The sequence below is a fragment of the Pseudorca crassidens genome, chromosome 16 (genome assembly GCF_039906515.1).
Source record: "Pseudorca crassidens isolate mPseCra1 chromosome 16, mPseCra1.hap1, whole genome shotgun sequence".
In the NCBI taxonomy this organism is placed as follows: domain Eukaryota; kingdom Metazoa; phylum Chordata; class Mammalia; order Artiodactyla; family Delphinidae; genus Pseudorca; species Pseudorca crassidens.
The window spans coordinates 2854673-2879139 of record NC_090311.1 but is presented as its reverse complement, the minus strand read 5'-3'; the positions used below and the strand labels follow the sequence as shown (position 1 = coordinate 2879139).

General features: G+C 50.1%; 1 protein-coding gene across 2 annotated transcripts in view; it reads right to left on the bottom strand.

Moving 5' to 3' along the window:
• C16H10orf143 (chromosome 16 C10orf143 homolog) overlaps positions 1-24467 on the bottom strand; it is a 108321-nt gene that overhangs the window by 19366 nt on the left and 64488 nt on the right. Inside the window, exon 2 of one of the 2 annotated variants that reach the window (XM_067709026.1) lies at positions 22030-22103. The exons of the other annotated variant lie outside the window; for it this stretch is intronic. Within the exon in view, the coding sequence (XP_067565127.1) occupies positions 22030-22103 (74 nt within the window). The remainder of the gene's footprint in view (positions 1-22029; positions 22104-24467) is intronic. 2 annotated transcript variants of the gene reach the window in all.

The following is a 24467-nucleotide window of genomic DNA, read 5'->3' as shown; positions in this document are numbered from 1 at the left end:
GCCCCTCCTTCACCCTCACACCCCAGTGTCCAGCAACCCTGAGGCCAGGTCCCTGTGGCCCTGAGACCTGTCCCCAAGCCCACAGCTAGACTATTGGGCTTCTTTATAAATTGAGATAAAACCCAGGTAACATAAAATTAACCACTTTAGCCATTTAAAGCACCCAGTTCAGTAGCATTTAGTGCATGTTAGTACATTCAGAGTTGTGCTCTATCCAGTTCTACAGAATTTTCAAGCCCCCAGAGGAAACCCTGCACCCATTAAGCATTGCTTCCCAGTCGCCTGTGACAGTAATTAAACAAGGAGGTCGTCAGACAGTGGCTCTGATGCCAGGTAGCCACAGAAGCCAGCCGACGCCTAAGTCAAGTCACTGCGCTCGAATCTGGGAAGATGAGACCTGAAGACACCTAACACCAACAGCTGTGGGGTCTCCCCAAATACGGCAGCTGCTTAAGCTGTGGCCAAATTTTCCTGCTCTCCGAGTCTCCTCTATAAAAAGCCCTCCCCGCTCCTGTCGGGCGGGCCTGGGGGGGCTCCAATCACCTCCAGTTTCACATCGATGTTTGTTCACATAGACCCTTGAAAACATGCACCGTGCCTCAGTTTACCCAGCTCCCGCCAGGCCCTAGTCCTCGCCGATCTGCTTTCTGCGTCTGTGGACCTGCCTGCTCTGGGCACTTCATACAAACGAGACCACACGAGACGTGGCCGATGGTGTCTGGCTCCTTTCCCTATGCATCACGCTTTCGAGGTGACAGGATAGGTGTCCCCTCCCTTTGACGGCTGAGGGCTATTCCAGGGCGTGGACTGCAACCCTGACCCATGAGGGCCGTGCCCCGTCCCCCCTCCTGAACGCCCTCAGCTTAGGAGACTCAGCCCAGGCCCCGCGGCCCCCAGGCGGGCGCTGGCCCCAGTGCAGCTCACAGAGGTCTTGGGAGGATACCGGGGAAGCTCATTCCATTCAGACCAAACAGCTGCCCAAGACACCCACGAACATGCACCCACGCAGCACACTGCCCCCAGCCTGTGGAGAAGTGGCGGTTACAGCCGTTGTCCCAGAAACCATGAGCCTAGGTGTTTGTCCCCAAGGTGGGTCTGGGTCCCCCCCTGCCAGGGGCCCAGCCTCTCCCTGTGACCCTGAGCAGAGAGGCCGCCTTCACCTAAGCACAGTGGGGGAAAGGACCAGCTTTCCTCAAGAAGTGGGGGCAACAGATCTGGGCCGAGACCCCCTGGCTGCAAGGTGGCATGTCTGTCCTCGGTGGAGAAGACGCCGGTGCAGGAGCGGAGGCCAGCTGCCCAGGCCGTCCTGCCGGGCGTGCCAGGCTCTGCCAGCAGTGGGCTGGGGCTCTCTTCCCCAGGTTGGGTTCCGAGGCCAGGGCTGGCCTCCAGACACCTGCGGCAGGCACTCCCGAGCCAGTGGGTACAGCTGCCCGCAAAGACAGGGCCTGGCCGTCCACCAAGTGTGCGGGAACTTCCTCTGTCTGCCCTTCAGCCAGGCTGGGGTCAGTGGAAGGCCCCTCTGAGCTGTTCCGGAGAGAGAGCTGTGCTGGTAGCCGACGCCCAGCAGCCCGCCGCAGACTGGGAGCTCCGTGCCCACGGGAGAGGGTGTGCAGAAAAGGGAGCCCTCCTACACTGTTGGTGGGAATGTAAATTGGTGCAGCCACTACGGAGAACAGTACGGAGGTTCCTTAAAAAACTAAAAGTGGAGCTACCATTGATCCAGCAATCACACTCCTGGGCATATATATGGAGAAAACCATAATTCGAAAAAATACATGCACCCCAATTTCATTGCAGCACTGTTTACAATAGCCAAGACATGGAGGCAACCTAAATGTCCATCAACATTTAGGATGGTGGTACATATATACAATGGAATATTACTCAGACATAAAAAAAGAATGAAAGAATGCCATTTGCAGCAACATGGATGGACCTGGAGATTATCATACCAAGTGAAGTAAGTCAGACAGAGAAAGACAGATATCATATGATATCGCTTATATATGGAATCTAAAAAAAAAAAACAAATGAAATTATTTGTAAAACAGAAACAGACATGCAGACTTAGAGAACAAATTTATGGTTTCCAGGGGGGAAGGGTGGAGGAGAGGGATAGACTGGGAGGTTGGGATTGACATATACACACTACTATATTTGAAATAGGTAACTGAAAAGGATATATATGTATAGCACAGGGAACTCTGCTCAATATTCTGTAATAACCTAAATGGGAAAAGAACTTAAAAAAGAATAGATACATGTATATGTATAACTGAATCACTTTGCTGTACACCTGAAACTAACACATTGTTAATCAACTGTATTTCAATGTAAAATAAAAATTTTTTAAATAATAAATAAATGAAAAATAAATACCTCCTCCTCACCCCTCCTGGGAGCAGCTGACCTACCAGCCACTCACACCTTAGTATGACTTTGTTCCCACTGCACAGACCCTCTCACAGTGCGGTAGCCACAGCAGCTGCACTCATGTTTCAGGGGCACCCAACCCCTGTGAGATGCTGATTCCTCTACCCGAAAGGAGACTTAGACTCCGTACCAGCCTTGAGGAATTTCAGGATATCAAGGATTAAGGCCAGATCTCTGGAGTATTTAGAGAGGGAAAGGAGAGGTTAACCACAGAGGAATGAGGATCCAATCAGCAACAGGCTTCTCATCAGTCCCAGTGGGTCCCAGAAAACAATGAACTCAACCTTTAAAGTCAGGAGGTGGGTATTTTGAACTCAGAATCTATCCTCAGCCGAACCATCAATTACATTTGAATTTCCAGATATGCAAATTTGGGGGAAGTAATCTGTTAATTCTCCTTTCGTGCCCTTTCTGAGAAAATTTTCTTGAGGGTGTACTCCAACAACGCCAACAACGACAAAAGGAATTCAAGAAAAAGAAAGAAATGGAATCCAAGAAAACAGTTGCATTAACCCAAGAGTGAAACATGAAAGTAAATTCTAGTCTGAGAGCCTAGATAACAGCCAGTACAAAAACTAGCGCTCCAGAAGGGAAGCTGGCTGGCCTTCCTGATGCGGAAGCATGCTTGTTCCATCAATATGGAAAAAGAAAGGCCGTTAGCAATGCCAGGATAAAGAGTTACAGATGAGTGTCATGGGCCCAGATGAGGCATCCTGATGCGATTTGGAGCAATTGATAGAATGTAAAAATTATACATCCATTTCAACATGAGACCTGGATCATCCCCTTGCCAGAAGCCAGGCTCAGTGGTATAGGAAAGGAATAATATTTATAAAATCATAATGTATTTTTACTAGCTTTAGAATTATAGACTCAACATAGTGGCAATTATAGGGGAAACACAGTTAACAGATTGAGGACCGAGTAAGTGTTATAAATTCTCCCCTAGCCGTTTGTTAAATTGCAACCCCTCACCTCCCTCCCTCTTCTCCCAGCTTTAGTTTTCTCCACAGCTCTCATCACCACCTGATACCCTCTTGCACTGTTGGTGGGAAAGTAAATTAATATAACCACTATGGAGAACAGTATGAAGGTTCCTTAAAAAGCTAAAAATAGAACTACCATATGACCCAGCAATCCCACTACTGGGCATATACCCTGAGAAAACCATAATTCAAGAAGAGTCATGTACCACAATGTTCATTGCAGCTCTATTTACAATAGCCAGGACACAGAAGCAACCTAAGTGTCCATCATCGGATGAATGGATAAAGAAGATGTGGCACATATATACGATGGAATATTACTCAGCCATAAAAAGAAACGATATTGAGCTATTTGTAGCGAGGTAGATGAACCTAGAGTCTGTCAGGTAGCATGAAGTAAGTCAGAAAGAGAAAAACAAATACCACATGCTAACACATATATATGGAATCTAAAAAAAAAAAAAAAAAAGGTTCTGAAGAACCTAGAGGCAGGACAGGAATAAAGACACAGACATAAAGAATGGACTTGAGGACACAGGGAGGGGGAAGGGTACGCTGGGACGAAGTGAGGGAGTGGCATGGATATATAGACACTACCAAAATAGCTAGCTAGTGGGAAGCAGCCGCATAGCAAAGGGAGATCAGCTCAGTGCTTTGTGACCACCTAGAGGGGTGGGATAGGGAGGGTGGGAGGGAGACGCAAGAGGGAGGGGATATGGGGATATATGTACACATATAGCTGATTCACTTTGTTATACAGCAGAAAGTAACACAACATTGCAAAGCAATTATACTCCAATGCAAATGACAGGGCATCACTGACACAGTTGGGGGGAACAGTGCAGAGAGAGGATTCCCCACTTCTTCCCCTGACACAGAAGGGAGACAGGAGAGTGTGTCCAAGGCTGGTCGCGGAAGCGGAGGTCCATACATGGGATTCTAAACTATTCATGAAAACACGGAAGGGCTAAAAACAATATACCAAAATTAAGCGGGGAATGGATGAAGTTGAAATGACTTAAGCTTCTCTTTCATACTGAGAAGTCAGATAGAAATTGCTTAAAATGGACAAATGCAGGGACAGAGTGGAAGCATTTTATTTAGAATTATGGCGGTAACAAGATCTGAAAACATAACGGTTAAAATGGTTCTCTCCTTAGAGGGGGAATGGGGTGGGAAATGTTTCTTTTTCATTTCATATCAGTCTACACTGCTTTAATATTTTTATTTTGTGTGTAATACTTTTATAATTTTAAAAATGTGGGGGAAAAGCCATGGACACAGACATCAATGTCCTTGTTTCCTGTAAAAATGTCTTCACTTGTTTATGATTTAGTCTTATCCCCTTGGACTTTATATATATCTATATTAAAAAAAGTAGCCATCGAAGAGCACATCTGTAGGGTTTGGAAACTGCAATGAAAGACATTCATGTCCATTATGTCACCTCATGTCCCCATACGAGGATTCGTGCCACACACCTCTCCCAGAATTTCTCACCTGAAGAAAGTTTGCCTCAACCTGGGAAAAATATCTACAACAGATATGGAGGACAGAAGGGTTGACATCCTTAATAAAGAGAAACTTTCTCAAATTAACAAGAAAAATTCCTAAATATCTCAATAGAAAAAAAGGATAAAGGATATAAAGCATCTCACCAAAGGAGAAATGAAAAATTGTCAAATAAAACAGCAAATTAACTTCTTTACCCCTCAGCCTGGCAAAATTGAAAATGGAGGAGGAGGAAGAGAAAGGGAAGGAGGGGAGCAGGGAGCAGGGAGAGCCAGTAATGATGCGGGTGGGAGGTAGGGGGAGCCTGCCCCCTGGGCCCTGCAGCCAGAGGCACCATCTTCTGTGGGCCAATTGGAGGATGTGGCCAAAAGTCCAGCAGTTTTACTTCTAGGAACTGAGACTAAGGAAATAATTGGCTAAGTGTGCAAAGATGTATATCAATCAATGACAGGTGTCAAAGACACCAGGACACACACAAAGGGAGAAAGGAGGCTGGGTGAGGAGAGAGGCAGAGATTGGAGTGATGGAGGAAGCCCAGGGACCACCTAGAACCACCAGCAACTAGGAGGAAGGCAGGAAGGATGCTCTCCTAGAACCTCCAGAGGGAGCCTGGCCCTGCCCACACCTTGATTTTGGACTCCGGCCTCCTGAATTGTGAGATGATAAATGTCTATCATTTTAAGCCGCCAGCCTGTGGTACCTGGTCACATGTCCTGGGAAACTAAGTGTAATTCTTTTTTTTTTTTTGCGGTACGCGGGCCTCTCGCTGTTGTGGCCTCTCCCATTGTGGAGCACAGGCTCCGGACATGCAGGCTCAGCGGCCATGGCTCACGGGCCCAGCTGCTCCACGGCATGTGGGATCCTCCTAGACCGGGGCATGAACCCGTGTCCCCTGCATCAGCAGGCAGATTCTCAACCACTGCGCCACCAGGGAAGCCCCCTAAGTGTAATTCTTAACAGTGTAAGAATTAACGTTGGGCTGACAGTCTCAGGCTGGACAAGGGCGCCCAGCCTAGCGGACTGACTCCCAAGCTGGGCCTCCATCTCTGGTCCACCAATGCTACTGTGTCAGCTGGAACTGACAGGGCTCTATTCCAAAAAGGAAGATGGGAGAAGAATCCAGGGGGTAGTTTGGGTCACTTTCATTGCTCCCCTCACCCATGCAGCCAACTGTGGCCTGGAAGGTGCATCAGGTGAAACAGATGTGGCTCCAGGTGACCACCTGGTAAGTGGCAGGCAGGTCCTCAAAGGACGGAGGGCTTCCCAGGTGAGCCTGACCCATGAAAGTAGGACAAGCACAGCAGACAGAATGATGTTTAAGCACTCAGTGTTATCTTAAAACCGTAGGTCCCGTTTCTTCCTTTCTTTAAAAATAGGCCATATACAGAGCGGCTGGGCCCGTGAGCCATGGCCCCTGAGCCTGCGCGTCCGGAGCCTGTGCTCTGCAACAGGAGGGGCCACAACAGTGAGAGGCCCGCGTACCGCAAAAAAAAAAAAAATAGGCTGTATAGACTGGGAGAAAATATTTGTAAATGATGTGACTGACAAGGGTTTAATTTCCAAAAAATATACACTAAGTCCCCTACATACAAACGAGTTCCATTCCAATAGCACGTTTGTGAGTCCAATTTGTTCATAAGTGCAACAAAGTTAGCCTAGGTACCCAACTAACACAATCGGCTATATAGTACTGTACTGTAATAGGTTTATAATAATTTTCACACAGATAACACATAAGATATAAACAAACACAACAAATAAAACATTTTTAATCTTACAGTACAGTCCCTTGAAAAGTACAGTAGTGCAGTACAACAGGTGGCATACAGGGGCTGGCATTGAGTGAACAGGCAAGAAGAGTTACTGACTGGAGGAAGGAGAGGAGGTGGGAGACGGTAGAGCTGAAGGGTCGTCAGCGATAGGAGACGGAGGGCGAGCTGCAGTTTCACTCACACCCGACGTTGGTGGCACAGGTTCTGGTTCCTTGCTGGATTCAATTCTATCTACCCTCTTGAAAAAACAATCCAGTGATGTCTGGGTAGTAGCTCTTTGTTCTCGTCATAGGTGACACCGTAGCGCTGGATTGCATTCTGAACGGCTGCTGCAACCTTCATCTACTGTTCTTCCTTCGGGTCTGTGCCTCAAAAACTAACAGTGCCTCCCAAATAAAGGAAATCCCCTTACCATTTCCTGTGTCATGAATCTCTCTGGTTCTTCAGTTACTTTTTCTTTCTCTTGTCCTTCTTCATCCTTTCTCTGTGCCTCCAGTTCCATCAGGTCTTCATTAGTAAGCTCCTCGTGTTGTACAGCAAGGAGTTCAATGAAGTCGTCCTCTTGCAGATCTAGCTCTAGCTTCTTGCTGAGGGCCACTAAGTTGCTGAAGACCTCTTTGGACTCCTCATCTATCTCTCAAATCCACGAAAATCATGAACAAACTGTGAAAAAAAGGTTCTTCCAAACCCCCTTCATGGTGAAGGCCATAACCTCACACACGTTGGCATCTTTCAAAGTTCGCAACTTGAAGTTTCGTGTAAGGGACTTACTGTAAACAGCTCATAAGACTCAACAACAACAAAAACAAAAAACCCATGCAAAAAATGGACAGAAGACCTAAACAGACAATTTGCCAAAGAACACCTACAGATGGACAACAGGCACAAGAAAAGATGCTCAACATCACTAATTATTAGAGAAATGCAAATCAAAACTACACCAAGGTACCACCTCACACCAGTCAGAATGGCCATCATTTAAAAATCTACAAATAACAAATGCTGGAGAGGGTGTGGAGAAAAGGGAACCCGCCTACATTTTTAGTGGGAAAGTAAATTGGTGCAGCCACTATCGAAAACAGTATGGAGTTTCCTCAAAAAACTAAAAATAGTTGCCATATGAAGAATCAACATTGTGAAAATGACTATAGTACCCAAAGCAATCTACAGATTCAATGCAATCCCTATCAAACTACCAAAGGCATTTTTCACAGAACTAGAACAAAAAATTTCACAATTTGTATGGAAACACAAAGACCCTGAATAACCAAAGCAATCTTGAGAAAGAAAAACAGAGCTGGAGGAATCAGGTTCCTGGACTTCAGACTATATTACAAAGTTACAGTAATCAAGACAGTATGGTACTGGCACAAAAACAGAAAGATAGATCAATGGAACAGGACAGAAAGCCCAGAGATAAACCCACCCACATGTGGTCACCTTATTTTTGATAAAGGAGGCAAGAATATACAATGGAGAAAAGACAGCCTCTTAAATAAGTGTGCTGGGAAAACTGGACAGCTACTGGTAAAAGAATGAAATTAGAACACTCCCTAACACCATACACAAAAATAAGCTCAAAATGGATTAAAGACCTAACTGTAAGGTCAGACACTATAAAACTCTTAGAGGAAAACATAGGCAGAACACTCTATGACGTAAATCATAGCAAGATCCTTTTTGACCCACCTCCTAGAGAAATGGAAATAAAAACAAAAATAAACAAATGGGACCTAATGAAACTTAAGAGCTTTTGAACAGCAAAGGAAAACATAAACAAGACGAAAAGGCAACCTGCAGAATGGGAGAAAATATTTACAAATGAAGCAATTGACAAAGGATTAATCTCCAAAATTTACAAGCAGCTCATGAAGCTCAATATCAAAAAAACAAACAACCCAATCCCAAAATGGGCAGAAGACCTAAACAGACATTTCTCCAAAGAAGATATACAGACTGCCAACAAACACATGAAAAGATACTCAACAGCACTAATCATTAGAGAAATGCAAATCAAAACTACAATGAGGGGCTTCCCTGGTGGCGCAGTGGTTGAGAATCTGCCTGCTAATGCAGGGGACACAGGTTCGAGCCCTGGTCTGGGAGGATCCCACATGCCGTGGAGCAACTATGCCCGTGAGCCACAACTACTGAGCCTGTGCATCTGGAGCCTGTGCTCTGCAACAAGAGAGGCCGCGATAGTGAGAGGCCCATGCACCGTGATGAAGAGCGGCCCCTGCTTGCCACACTGGAGAAAGCCCTCGCACAGAAACGAAGACCCAACACAGCAAAAATAAATAAATAAATCTGTTCTTTAAAAAAAAAAAAAACTACAATGAGGTATCACCTCACACCAGTCAGAATGGCCATCATCAGAAAATCTGCAAAAATTAATGCTGGAGAGGGTGTGGAGAAAAGGGAACCCTCATGCACTGTTGGTGGGAATGTAAATTGATACAGCCACTATGGAAAACAGTATGGAGGTTCCTTAAAAACTAAAAATAGAACTACCATATGACCAAACAATCCCACTACTGGGCATATACTCTGAGAAAACCATAATTCAAAAAGAGTCATGTACCAAAATGTTCATTGCAGCTCTGTTTACAATAGCCAGGACATGGAAGCAACCTAAGTGTCCATCGACAGATGAATGGATAAAGAAGACGTGGCACATATATACAATGGAATATTACTCAGCCATAAAAAGAAATGAAATTGAGTTATTTGTAGTGAAGTGGATGGACCTAGAGTCTGTCATACAGAGTGAAGTAAGTCAGAAAGAGAAAAACAAATACCTCATGCTAACACATATATACGGAATCTAAAAAAAAAAAAAAAGGTTCTGAAGAACCTAGAGGCAGGACAGGAATAAAGATGCAGACATACAGAATGGACTTGAGGACACGGGGAAGGGGAAGGGTAGGCTGGGATGAAGTGAGAGAGTGGCGTGGACATACACACACTATCAAATGTAAAATAGATAGCTAGTGGGAAGCAGCCACATAGCACAGGGAGATCAGCTCGGTGCTTTGTGACCACCTAGAGGGGTGGGATAGGGAGGGTGGGAGGGAGACACAGGATATGGGGATATATGTATACATATAGCTGATTCACTTTGTTATAAAGCAGAAACTAACACAACATTGTAAAGCAATTATACTCCAATAATGACGTTAAAAATAAAACAAAAAAAGGCACAGTCCAAACGGAAAGGAAGGGATGGGTAGTATGTCATACGAAGAGGCGTGCTGATATATATGCATGTCTAGGAAAGGAGGAGGCTAACATGTGATATCTGTTTGTTAAGAGTAATAAAAATAGCAAAGTTTACAAAAAAAAAAAGTTGCCGTATGATCCAGCAGTCCCAATCCTGGGCGTATATCCAGACAAAACATTAATTCAAAGAAATAAATGCACTGCTATGTTCATGGCAGCACTATTCACAATAGTCAAGACATGGAAACAACCTAAATGTCCACTGACAGATGAATGGATAAAGAAGATGTGGTACATATATACAACGGAATACTACTTGGCAAAAAAAAGAATGAAATAATGCCATTTGCAGCAACATGAATGGACCTAAAGAATGGACCTAGAGATTACCATACTAAGTGAAGTAAGTCAGACAAAGACAAATATCATATGATATCACTTATATGTGGAATCTAAAATATGACACAAGTGAACTCATCTACAAAACACAACAGATTCACAGCATAAAGAACAGACTTGTAGTTGCTAAGGGGATAGGGGTGGGGGAGGGATGGACTGGGAGTTTGGGATTAGCAGATGCAAACTAGTGTACATAGGATGGATAAACAACAAGGTCCTACTGTAGAGCACAGGGAACTATATTCAATATCCTATGATAAACCATAATGGAAAAGAATATGAAAAAGAGTGTATACACATGTCAAACTGAATCACTTTGCTGTACAGTAGAAAATAACACAACATTGTAAATCAACTATACTTCAACAAAATAATTATTTTTTAAAGGCCATATAGGAAGTTGATACCATATTTGGAAAGTGATGCATTCCTTCTCAGCTCTGGTAAGAACGGGCTAAAAAATACAACAAACTAGTGAATATAACAGAAAAAAAGCAGACTCACAGGTCTAGAGAACAAACTAGTGGTTACCAGTGGGGGTGGGGCAATAAAGGGGTCGGGGAGGAAGAGGTACAAACTGTGAAGTACAAAATAAACTACAAGGGTATATTGTACAACATGAGGAATATAGCCAATATGTTAAAAAAAAAACTATAAATGGAGTATAACCTTTAAAAATTATGAATAACTGTATTGTACACCTGTAAGTTAGATAATATTGTATAGCAGCTATACTTCAACTAAAAAAACAAGGAAGGAAAGAAGAAAGAGAGGGAGGGAGGGAGGGAGGGAAGGAGAGAGAGAGAGAGAAAGAGAGAGAGAGAGAGAGAGAAAGAGAGAAAAGAAAGAAAGAAAGAAAGAGGAAAGGGAAGGAAGGAAGGAAGGAAGGAAGGAAGAAAGAGGAAAGGGAAGGAAGGAAGGAAGGAAGGAAGGAAGGGAGGGAGGGAAGGAGGGAGGGAGGGAGGGAGGGAGGGAGGAAGGAAAAATAAAAGGAACCTGGCTGTGCCTAACCAGAGCCACCAAGCATGCCCAAGCCGGACGTCACCTCGGCCCAGCTGGTACCTGAGGAGTCCCGGGCACCACTTGGCCAACCTTCCAGGCTCAGATGTGGGCACGTCCCTTTGACATTTGCCATGGCCCCCGAGGGTAAGTCACGTGTCACTTCCTGGAAACGTTTTAAGGGCCAAGTTCTAGCATCAGTCAGCATTTGCTTCCCCTTCTGCGTGGCTGAGCAGCCAGTTTAGAAGGAGATGGACCAGCCTGGGACCCTCTCAAGGGTCTGGGGCACCTGGACCCGAGCGTGAGCCAGAGATAACTCGGGTTATTTTAATCCACTATGGTTGGGGAGTCCTTTGTTATTACTTAGCTTATCCTAACAAACAACCTGAACATCTATCGGGAAAGGAGAACTTAAGTCAAGATTGCAACCCGTTCAGAGCCCAGCGCCACGTGGTGAGGGCACGCAGAGGGGCTGCCTCCCTTACTTATCCAAAAAAGCCAGCTGATCGCCGAGCAGGCAGGGGGAGACACACTGGTGGGCCAAACGTGGCACATAGGCCACCGGCTGGGACCTCGAATTCAAAGACATGACGGTGAGTACCCAGGGGGAACGCCACACAGCCAGGAGAAACAGTGGGATCCCCAAGCGTGCTGGAGGGCATGGAGTCCGTGGGCGGCAGGAACAAATGTGGACATTTGCACAGTCACAAATGCACTAACAAAATGTGATATATCCGTACAATGGGATATTATTCAGCCATGATGAGGAATAAAATACTAACACACTCTTCACCACAGATGAACCTTGAAGACATTATACTGAGTGAAAGACGCCAGACACAAACGACCGTGCATTGTGTGATTCCATTTACATGAAACGTGCAGAGCAGGGAAATCTATGGAGACAGAAAGTAGACAGAAAACAGGCCGCGCAGGGCTCGCGGGTGTTCAGCTGCTTTCTGAGGTGATGACTGTGGTGATGGGCGCACTTGTCTGTGAATACACACTTCAACTGGATGAGGTGTATGTTATGTGACTTGTATCTCAATGAACTAGTTTTGAAAAAGAAATGTGTGTATCTGTACTTACACAGCCAAGACCTGCCAATGGCATTTGCTCCGGGGATGGGACTAGGGCAGGAAGAGGATGGGAGCTTTTTGCTCTGACCTTTGAACTGTGTCTCTGTTTCATTTCCGAATTGTAGGAAGTTTTGCAATAAGCAGTTACTTTTGCTACTGGGGAGAAAAGGAGGCCCACAGCCCATGTCTGCCAGTCCGATGTCCTGCAGATTCACCAACATCCTCCTCCTGCTTTTTAAGAAGGCCGAGTCCACGTGGGCTTTGCTGCGCCGAACGCCCTCCGTGTGCCCGTCTGGCTGGGAGAGCGCAGTCCTCAGAAGCCCAGCAAGTGCTCGTGAACTTCTGGGAAAACGCACGTACATTCTCCTAAGTGACCTCGGCCGACTCTTCCCTGTTTCTGGATGGCGTTGCAGCCATTTATGGTAAAACTGAACTGGGTTCCACATCAATCCCTTTCTTGTTGAAAGGTTCTGGTTATAAACCACATCCTCAGAAGGATAATTAAAAGATGGATTAGACGGGCCATCCTGCTTTCTTGGGGCAGATAACTTGGACGCAGGCCCGCAGCCGGTGAGAGCTCACCCAGCCGGCTCGCCGTGGTCATCGTGACGTGCGGGTCTCGGCTGGTGTCTTAGATAAGATGCACGTGGCTGGGGCGGAAGTTACTATCACTGCACATGTATCCTGCATTGTTCACTTTTGACAAAACAGACTTTTAGTTCCAGAGGTGGCTTGCGTCTAGAATGGCTGTTGGATCCTTACGAACGAAGCTTTATTTCCACGAGCTCGCCCTTGACATGGGCTTCGAGAAAAGCGTGCAGACGCTAGCCAGAGGGGTACCGTGGAGGAACAGCGGGACAGCATCCTCGAGCAGGACAAGTCTGGCTCTGCCGTCGGGAGGGGGCCTGCTTGGAGCCAGGCCCGCGTGGAGCCTCTGCCCATCTGCCATCGCCCGGTCGGCCTCCCACTCCATCTGGCACAGGTGTGCGTGTGGCTGCCCTGGGGTCTGGATTCCCATGCTCTGCTTTGTCCCTGCTGTGGAGTTTGGAGGAAAACACCAGCCTGGCATATTTAGCCCTTAAGTCCAGCCAAAGGGGAGGCAGGGCACATTCAGGAGACCCGTGGGTCCTGCTTTGCTGCAGCCCCGTGGAGCCTGTCAGGAGACTTGTGGGGTGAGTGGGGACCCAGAGGGCGGAGACAGGCCTAGAAGAGGGAGACCCACACTCTGACCTGTGACATTCTCTCCCGGGCAGCAGCTGCACCTCCCGGTGTCTCAGCGCCCAGCCCTCACGGGATCTGGTGAGCGCACTCGGCCTGCCGCAGACTCCCAGTGCCATGGGGGCCCTGGTGCTGCTCCAGGGTAAGGCCGTGTCGTTGCCGGTTTGATGTGTCTGTCGCCGTGTCGCTGTCGGTTTGATGTGTCTGTCTCCTCAACTGCACAGCCGCACGGGGCACAGAGTGGCACCCGCGAGATGCAGGTCCCAGCACGCAGCAGGTAGTTTAGATGGGGCTCTTCAGGTTGAAAAAAAAAAGATAAATCTACTTTAACTCAAGCACGAAAGGTGTCGTGGTCTCAGCACTGCTCCCAGGTGGAGGTTTGGTTGCCAGACTGACTCTGGCAGGCAAGCTGACAGAGGCCGTTTATTGGTGGGTTGCCAGGAGCTCCCAGAATTGATGGGAGAAGGGGCACCGCAGATGTTCCAGGCATCTCAGGGCAGGAGGCAGACAGTCGTCTGGCTGGTGAGGGCTTGAGGGCTCTCCCATCATGCAAAGCTGGGTCCCAGGTGGTGTTGCTGGGGGTACCACGTAGGCTGTGCTGTGGTCACTGCCCCACGAGGACAGAAGGCTTGGTGGCTGGGGGAGAGCGCCAGGCAGGTGGCATTGAGAGCCTCAGAGGGCAGTGGTGGCAGCTCTCACAGGCTATTGGGGCCCAGGGACAGGAGTGGGACTCCTGTCCCTCCCTCCAGTGCAGAGCTGGGGCTCAGAGCCAGACGGGGAGAGGGGACCGATGTCCCCATGGCTTCACTCCCGGACTGGAGGCAGGTCTCATGCAGGCTGAACAACGGCCACCGTGGTGGCTGACCGGGAATCAGGCAGGATCTCACCCCCTCCTCGCTCTGAGAGCCCCACGCTGATGCTCTAATCACAGTTTCTGTGGATGGGACCTCGCCTGGCAGACAAGTGACTATTACTTTCTATGACGAAAGATGCCGTTAAGGTTCTTGAGGGGTGTAGCTCATCCTGGGTTATCTGGGTGGCCCGAAATGCCATCAGGTGTCCTCCTAGAGGGACACAGAGGGAGGTTTGGTACAGATGCACAGGGGAGGCCGTGTGAGGATGGACGCAGAGACGGGAGAGAAGCACCACGGCAGCAGGCAGGCTGGAAGAAGTGGGAAGCCACCCCGCAGAGCCTGCAGAGGGAGCGCAGCCCCGCATGACACCTTGATTTTGAACTTCTGGCCTGCAGGACTGTGAGAGAACGCATTTCTGTTGATCTAAAATACGTTGAGATAAAATAAGCTTGCGGTGGCGTGTTAGGCGGCCACGGGAAGCAGAGACAGGTGGGTATGGCTGTGCCCACCCCCGGCGAGGGTGTCCAGGTTCACGGACATCTGGCACCTTGCTGAGGCCACAGAGTGGGGTCTCGGGGCTGGAGGGAGTGCCAGCCCAGGGACACTGGCATGTCGCTGCCCCGGCAGCCAGGGCCGCAAACCTCAGGCTGCTGACCAGCCGCACGGGTGGAAAACAACGGTAATAACAACGGCCGACGCTCACTGCCGCACAGCCAGAGCCAGGCTCTGCCACGTGCTCTGTGGCACCTACGAGGGGCGGGGACCCTAAGCCCAGCCCTGTCCACACCGCAGAGGTGGAGGACAGGGTGTGAGCCGGCCGCCCCGTGCAGGGCCAGGCCGGGACACGTCCGAAGGCAAACTGGATGCAGAAGCCACACTCTCAGCCCCCACCCTTCACTGCTTCCCCAAGGAAAGTTCATACTCATCAGAATAAACGGTTCATTCAAAGGCTTATATTTTATACCCAGTTTCATGTTTTCCAGTGACACGGTGTGTTCTTGGATGTGAAGGAAAGCATCACTTCAGAGGGAAAAAGTATAAGGAAACCTTTTCTGTTTTCCCCTCAAGGGTGTTAATCTCACCCGGCTGCTGAGTTCGGGGCACAGTTCTGGGTGGGCCGGGCTTAGGAGGCTGATGGGTCTGGGGGCTGCTCCTCCCGCACAGGCTGTCGCCCCCATCCGTTCCTCCACCACCTGGTGCAGTGGTGGACCCTCCTCTCTGTAGGTGCAATCGTCCCCACTCTGGTGTCCACTTTGAGTCTCTTACACTTGTCGACAGCCAGAGCAGCGCAGGGACCAAAAAGGCAGGAGGCTGTAGCCTTAATGGATCTGAGACTGGGAGGGGCAGGCGTGGGCGTGGAGCCAGGCGCTGTGTCCTGGGATGGCGTCGTGCCCCAGACGGGGTTTGGGAGAGGTCGGCTCCCTTTGGTGAGGAGGGAGCTGTTTGAAACCGTCTGCCCCTTCCCTCTCATCTTTTCTCTTTCTGAAGGGGCTCCGAGTTGGAACTGTGGCTGGTGTCTATAAGATTCATCTGGGGCTTTTCTGGGTGTTTTTGAAAAGGCAGAACAGGAGAGAATTTAGGAACCAGACGGTTCTCGTAAAACAAAATAATGAATTCCTCCCAAGTATGAGATATTGATTTAGCATCACCTAAGAAGTCATCCTAACACTCTGTGAAGAATATGCTTTCAGTTCTAAAATCTTCTAATGGATACGTCAATTTTAACTGATTTTTCCCCATTAGGTCTAAATCTTTCCTTTGGATCGTGCCATGCGGCTGTCATGAGCGCTGATAACATGACAAATGGGGTTAGGACATGCATTTCCATTTTCCAAATGAGCCCTTCCACTGAGGCTGCAGCTGGTCCGCCTCTTTCTAGGCCAATGAGCCCGAAGGCTTAGGCAGTGGGGTCCTCAGTGTGGGGCGTGGCTCCATGCGCGGAGACAGGGCGGGGCCGGCCTCCCCCAGCAGCCTCTAGACCATGTGCTTGCCCCGCAGCCCAGCATCATACTTAATTGCTTGGTGACACTGCTGGTATTATCATCGTTCTTCTTCTTCTTTTGCCCGGAGATGAAATGACTTGTCCTGTGATGAGGCTGGCAGCAGCGGCACATTATCCCATGATGCTTGTTCTGTGCAGGCCCTGCTCTGACTGCTTCTCCACTATGACCCACTTAGTCCTCACAACAGGTCACTGGGGGTTATCTGAGTTTTACAGATGAGGAAACCGAGGCACAGAGGGTTGGAGAGGCGTCCGAGGCCACACAGCTGGGCAGCGGGCCTCGGGCTCCAGCCTCCAGTGTGAGAAGCACAGATGGGACCCTTTCCTGGCAGAGGACCGTCTGCCAGCTCCCCGGAGCGGGTCAGGCTGCCCGGCTGGGCTGCATGAGGCTCGTGACCTACCACCACTCACGGGCCCCACTGAGACCAGCGGCTGCCACCGGGAAGGTGGGGCCTGTCCTGCCGCGTGGCAAGGCCCCCGGCTGCCGTTGGCCTCCCTGGGCTGCTATCAGGGGGCCGGGTGGGAGGGGCCAGGTCTGTGCGGCCCCCGAGCAGACTCAGCAACATCGCAGGGCAGCCCTTCGTGTCCTTCATCGCATGTGCCAAGTGTTCCTTTGCTTCTTTATTGATTTTGCTGCCTTGCTTTGCACGGTTTTCCCCAGGACTTTACCATAATACTGTTTTCTAGTGAGGCTGATGATGTCTCCCTTAAGAGGTATTAATATTGGAATAAATTGTTCTTAAGGTGCATCGACTTATGAAATAAACTGTAATAAGCACGCTGCAGTGTTCCACGGAGCACAGTACACATCATAATATACAGAAAACTGTCGGGTATTCATAACTTTGTTTTAACTTCCTGAATCAGTCCACAAGGGATGGGATGCCTTTCTAGAACAATCTCTGTCAGAGAGGAAAGCTCACCCAATGCTTCATCTGAAGGAGGTGGGGTGCTTGGCGGGAGCAGCCTGGGTGGTCACTAGGGATGGAGGAGGCCCCGGGAACCCCTCTGCACAGGAAGAAGGTACAGAGCATCTTCGAGACCTTCGTCCCCCTCTGGCCCATTGGAGATTTCACTGCCTAGACCCCGAAACCACAGCTTCAGGAGGACGTCACTGCTTTGGAAGCCCCCTTCTTTAATGGTAGGCGTCAAATGCATTGCCGTATCTAAACATTCAATTCATTACGTGTTAAACATCCGTCCTAAACAGCGCTGTGAAATGCAGATGCGAGCCGCTGTGTTATATCTTACTACAAAATTCAGTAAGTCTGTAGCCCCAAACTTTCCGACCTCATTACGAAGTTGTGTGCTCACCGCTCGCCACCGAAGATGTGTCAGCTCCGTTGCCTCTTCTGGAGCCAAAATGTCCAGGCGGCGGGCACGCAAGGAGGATGCCGGGGGATGGGGTGGGAATTGGCCACTGTCACCCGGGAGACATGGGAAATGAAGCTTTGCTTGTTTTGTGCATCCCCCAGAGAAACTACTGACTCAGTTCAAAGGACCCTCAGGCTTTGCCACCAAAGCAAACCCACATGTGTCCACGCCTGAGACCACAGTAGCTCCCGCAGCATGGGCAGGGCAGGGAGGGCCACTGGCCCAGACCTGTGGGCCGCCCATGGGGTTAGCACCCTGCAGGGTCCACTGGCTCTGTGCAGAGGGGACTGGCAGGCAGCAGGGCCCCCACCATCCTGGGCCACCGGGAGATGAGCCCAAGGGGACAACAAAGCAAAGAGGACCCAGGGGCTGGCCAGAGTCTCGGAGCCGTCAATTCTAGTGCACAGACACTCAGAACCATCTCCATGGAACCTCTGCCAACCACGAGGAGCTTGGCATGGGGCAGGGGGCAGCCGGGCACACAGGGCAGCTGACTGGCTGGTTAATTAACTGACCCACTAGGTGTTCTCTCCTCCCTCTTCACAGTGTTGCTTCTGCCTGGGCGTCTCTCTGGAAAGATCTCATCTTGCCGTGCTGCATCTCAAGTGAGGCCACACTCCACCCCCCGCGCCAGCTGCCATGAGGCAGAACTTCGCCTAACTCCTGCTGCACTTTGGGCTTCCCCTTCTCCCCGTCCCGAGGCTGCCCCCTGCTCCTCTGGCGCCAGCTCATACCTTGCATGGGGTACCTGCTCCATAATCCTTCCTGAACTACTGAAAGAACAGATGAACATCCTGCATGGCCTAGGAGAGAACGCACGCATGTGGGCCCCACAAGGCCCCGCCCCACCTTCCGCGTTAAACATGAATGGCACCGCTTGACACATTTCAGCACAACCCACAGTAGGAAACGTGGTTTATGCTGGACCAATCCTCACATGTTCATATCTCACGTGTGGTCTATTCTAACCTTTTAGCCTCCTGAAATGCACTCTGTCTTACACAGACCCCACCTTGCAATGAATCGCTGCCTGGCACCCTCCTCAACTCACTTGAGTTGCCCATCTTTTTGGTACCACATGGGGTGAACTTCATTTTTGTTAAAATGTCTTCAAAGAGAGTCACTGATTCAGCATTGAAATGAAAGAATTTTGAGTATGTAGAACGCACCAAAGCGCAGCTGACTCGAATTCAAATCAATATTGAATCAGAATTCAATATTAGGGAAGCTGGGCTTCCCTGGTGGTGCAGTGGTTGAGAAACCGCCTGCCGATGCAGGGGACACGGGTTCGAGCCCTGGTCCGGGAAGATCCCACATGCTGCGGAGCAACTAAGCCCGTGCGCCACAACTACTGAGCCTGCGCTCTAGAGCCCGCAAGCCACAACTACTGAAGCCCACACGCCTAGAGCCCGTGCTGCGCAACAAGAGAAGCCGCCGCAATGAGAAGCCCACGCACCGCAATGAAGAGTAGCCCCCGCTCGCCACAACTAGAGGAAGCCCGCACGCAGCAACAAAGACCCAACTCAGCCAAAAATAAATAAATCAATCAATTAATTAAAAAAAAACATTAGGGAAGCAAATACGCATCATTGGGAGAATGACTGGGAGGCCACATGGTTTCCTGCAAAACAACATCCAGTCCTTTATGAACCTGAAGGAAAGAGGCCCATAAGTAGGTGAGGCTGGGTTGTGTTTGGTGACCAAGACACATGCAAAAGGACTGACTATACCACACCCAGCAATGCAGCCCAAGGCAGGATAAATGGCCAAGGCCTACACGGTAGACAAGGAACTCAAAGCACCAAGAAGCTGTTGGGACTGATTCTGGTGTTCCGAATGCCTGTCATTTAATTTCATCATGGTTTCATCATGGTTTCATCATGGTTTCATCATGGTTTCATCATGGTTTCATCATGGTTTAATTGGCTGTGTGTTTTCTTTCTTAGTTGTTCATAAAATTATAGCACAGTGGGCCCTCCATATCCATGGGGTTGCATCTGTGGTTTCAACCAAATGCGAGAAGAATACTCAGCCATTTTATATACGGGCCGTGAGCATCCTCGCGTCTTGGTATCTACAGAGGTTCTGGAGCCAATCCCCAGGTCAACTGTACCTCTTACAACTTCCAGCACTTAGATCGATGAACTAAAAAATGCTTAACTTAAGAAGGTTTTGCAAACCAGCATCTTTAGTGTGCAATTCACTATAAATATTTTCTTTTGTTCTATTTCATTGTTTAAAAATTCTGGCCATGACCTACTAAACGGATTTCCTGGCCACTTGATAGGCTGTGACCTGCAATTTGAAAAGATGATGCCGGCAGCCACCTCCTCCACCACATGCAGGAACCCCACCCGGGAGGTGGGAGAGAGGCGTGGAGTCTGAACAAGCGCCGTCCAATAAAAATGCAACAGGTGCCACAGACACAGTTGAAAATTCTACACTTTTCACGTAGCCACGGGAAAAGTGTAGAAAGAAGCAGGTGAAATTAATTTTCATACTATATTTCATTTAGCCAAACACATCAAAAGATACCACCTTAACACGCAAACAAATACGCAAAATTTCTTAATGAGCTATTTACTACCCTTTTCCTCCTAGTAAGCCTCTGAAATCTTAGTTTACACTTAAGCCCATCTTAGTTCAGACTAGACAGGTTTCAAGTGTCATAACATTAGAGAGCACAGCTCTAGAGCCAGGGCAAGCAAACCTTTCGTGTAAAGGCCCAGGTAATAAATATCTTAGGCTCTGCCAGACGATGGTCTCCGGCACAACCGCTCAACCCTGCCTTGTTGTGTGAAAGCAGACACAGATATCACTTAAATGCTTGTGCTCGTGTTCCCGTAACAATGCACTTACAAGAAAAGCCGGCAGGACAGATGTGGCCCGAGGGCCAGAGTTTGCCGACCCCTGATGCGGGTCATTCCCCGCCCGAAGCCATCACCATCTCAGGACTCTCCAGCTCAAGCCAACAAACCCTCTTTTTACCATTTGCTCAAGCGATCATCAAATTCCCAGTTAAGATCTACCGTCTCAAGCTCCCGCCTGCTGCGGCCGCTGGGCAGCCCTCAGCGGTGCCCTGGGTCAGAGTTTCCTCCCAGCTTTCTGTTCACTGCTCAGCCTTTGCTGCTCCTGCCCCCTTCCATCCGCAGTTCTCCTGAAAGCTTGGCATCACCTCTCCTCCCTCCCGCTCTCCCCATCTCCGTTTCTCTTCTAGGAGGCATTGGCTGGGTTCTCCTGCCTTTGAAAAGCATGGGGGAACGTGAGGTTGACTTCATGAAGGCACACTGTCTCTCATGGACTGGAACCCCCAGCCCAGACCAGAAATAGGGAGGCCTGTCGGGCTGGTTCAGGGAGAGCTGGCCAGCCAGGCAGGAATGGCCCTCCGGCCCTCCAAGTGCACGGCCTGCGTCCGGGTCTACAGGAAAGCTCCCACCGCGTCCCTGGTCCCTGCTGCCTGGAGGCCCCAGCACTGCAGCATCCCTCACGGCTTGGTGTCAGCTAAATGGCGCCAACGTCTGATTTTAGCTCGCTCAGCCCTGCACAGGACATGATTTCCAAGTGACAAACATGAGCCCTGTGGCTCCCAAATGCTGGAAACCAGCGATCCCCGAGTGATGGCGGCAGGGAGCAGACCTCCCTAGGCTTCCCTGCCAGGCCCTCGCCTTTCCGTGGGCAATTCCTTGTCCCCAGCCGGCCTCCGATGCTGCGCGGGGCCGGGAGGGACCTGACCAACGAGTTGCTGCCCTGAGGGTTCTGGACTTGGAGCTCCGTCGGCTGAGGCAGACCCACTTGGGGGCCGTCGGCAGCCACGTGGAGAAAGCTGACGCGCCGCGCACGTGAAGGGAACCAAGTGCAGGGAGCGGGGAGGCAGCTGGAGGGGCCTGGGGGCGTTCGTGGCCCGGATGTCACATCCAACCCTGGTTTGTGCTTGCTTTCCTAGGGGCTGAGTGGCTCTTAGAGACACGTCCAAGTCCTTTCCACAAGCCCCTGGCTGCCTTGGCCAGCTCCCATTTTGTTCTGACCACTTGCAAACACATGAGTCCTATTAAGTCCTATTAGATAAGTATGATCTAATGCAAGTGGGCAAAGCGCAGTGAACGCACAGAGGGGAGAAAGCGGCAGGGACGGCCTGGGGGCTGCAGCCTGTCTGAGGCCAGAGGCCCGGAGCCCCCTTCTTACCCACGGTCCCGCAGTCCTGGGCTTGGTTTAGCCTCCCCTGCCTGGGGAAGGAAGCACCTGCTCGTCTTCCATCCCTGGGGAGAGAAGCAAGAAAGAAGCTTCTCTTCAGAAAACACTTGTGACTCAGTTAATATCACACACTGCTTTGGGGCATCACAGGGGTGAATTGGGGAGTGAGAAAGTCTCTCCAAGATGGGACAAAGGGGGGCTGCTCTTCACAACATGCTTCCTGCACAGGGTTAAATCATGTCTCCCCAGGTGCACGTCCACCCAGAACCTTGGAAGGTGACAATTGGCAATAGGTCTTTGCAGGTGTCATTGGTTAAAGATGAGGTCATTCTGGATTAGGGTGGGCCCCAAATCCAATGGCTGGTGTCCTTGTAAGGAGAGGAGAGACACACACAGAGGAACAGAACACACAGGGACAACGTCCACATGACGACGGAGGAGCTGCCATCCGAGGAACCCCAGCGAACGCCATAAGCCAGGGAGGCAGGAAGGATGCCCTGCGGCATCCAGAGGGAGGGCACTGCTGCCACCTTGGCTTCTGGCCTCCAGACCGTGAGAGAATAGATTCTGCTGTTTTAAGTTGCCCACTTCGTGGCACTTGGTTACAGCGGCCCCAGGACACTAGTGTGGGGAGCAACTCCTTAGTCAGCCCCCCCGCCAGGGCCCGGCGCCCACCTGGGCATCTGGTTCTGAACTCTTAGCAGCCAGTGGCTCCCCTGACACACAGCCCTCACTCTGCTTCCTGCAGCTCTGCGGACTCCTGGACCTCCTGAAGAATCTGCTCTGTCCTGGGAAGCACCCTGCCCACACCTGGAGACCCCCAGTGCCCCTTTACCTGGCTTCCCTTTGCCCTGTGAAAAAGGCTACTTTGACGGTGACCTCAGAGGATGCCAGTGCCTGTGTCTGCATCCGCCTCCCTCACGTACTGAGCTCCTGGCGGGGACCCCGGCCCTGGCCATCTCCACGCTTGGCCGGAGAAGACGCACTTAAGGAAGCACCAGTTGGGGCTTCGCCGGCAAAGCAGGGATTTGAGAAACAATTGTTCCTGTTCATCACGGGCCTGATGTATCCGTTCCAAACTCTTGTTGCCTGGATGGATTCATTTCTCCTCATGACGTCTGACGGGGGTCATGCTCCAATCCCCATTTGGTGTGTGAGGTGACGGAGGCCTCACATGTCCAAGTGGTCCCGGCACCCCTGCCAGGAGATGGGGCCTTTCGAGAGGTGACTGAGGTTACAGGAGGTCATCAGGTCATCCGCTAGGACTGGTGTTCTTATGAGAAGAAACACTGGATACACGTGACCACAGAGGACAGACACGTGAGGACACAGGGAGGAGGTGGCCGTCTACAAGGCAGGGAGAGAGGCCTCAGGAGAGCCAACCCTGCCCACACCTTGATCTTGGATGTCCAGCCTCCAGGACTGTGGGAAGATAGATTTCATCTTGTTTAAGCCCCCCAGCCTGTGGCTTTGTTACAGCTGCCCTAGCAGACAAATACAGCAAAGCCTCCTCGATCTTATTTATTTGTCCTTAAAGTTCAATTTTTAAAATCGATTCATTGGTTGATACTCTGCCATATTCCAAGATGGGTGTGAGTGTTTCAAAGTCTATGTTGACAGGTCGAGGGTTGCCGTGAACATTGTTGGAAGCTCCCCTGCCCCCCACCCCCAGGGCTGCGAGAATGATGCTCTCACCGTTCCAGGCCCATGGCTCAGGGGCTCACGTTCCACGTGGTGGTTTCACGGGTATCAGTTTGCAGCCCTGATGATGGGTCACCGGTGGGAAGATGCCGTGACAGCACGTGGGCAGGTCACTGGTGTTGTGTCCAAAGCATTGTCAGTGTTTCCTCAGGTTTCACACTGCTTGTATGATACACAGTAGAGGGTGACGGCCTCTGGGCTCTTCAGATCCTTCTCCCACAAAAGTTAGGAGGCACCCACGGGCCCCTGCAGAGTATTCTCTGTCAGGCGATTTCAAGGGATGCTCACAGAGGAGCTTTTTCCTCTTCTGAAATGCACTTAGAAATGGTGGTGCTGTTGAGGATTCCAAGTGCTCCCAAGTACTGGGATGTTCTCCCTAATTTGAAATGTTTTCCCCTCAAGCTCCCAAGAATTCACGCAAGCGTGCCCAGTGTTCAGGTTTGGATCAGAGCTCCAGCGCTGGCTGCTGCAGCAGGGGGTAGAGAAGTAATTCAGGCGTTCTGGTCGGGTGATGAAAACCGCTGCGTGCACACTGAGACACAGAAAAGGAGCAGCTGAAACCGTTTCCTTGTGGGGTCCCAATGAGAAACAGGCCTGTTAGTCCCATGGATGCACGGGGGGGCCAGGCAGTGACGTGCGTGGCAGGTGAGTGCACTGAGCCAGGGCCAGGCGCTGAGGTCCTCTGCGCTTCTCTCCTCCAGCCGCGCTCCTGAGCGGGGAGGACTTGC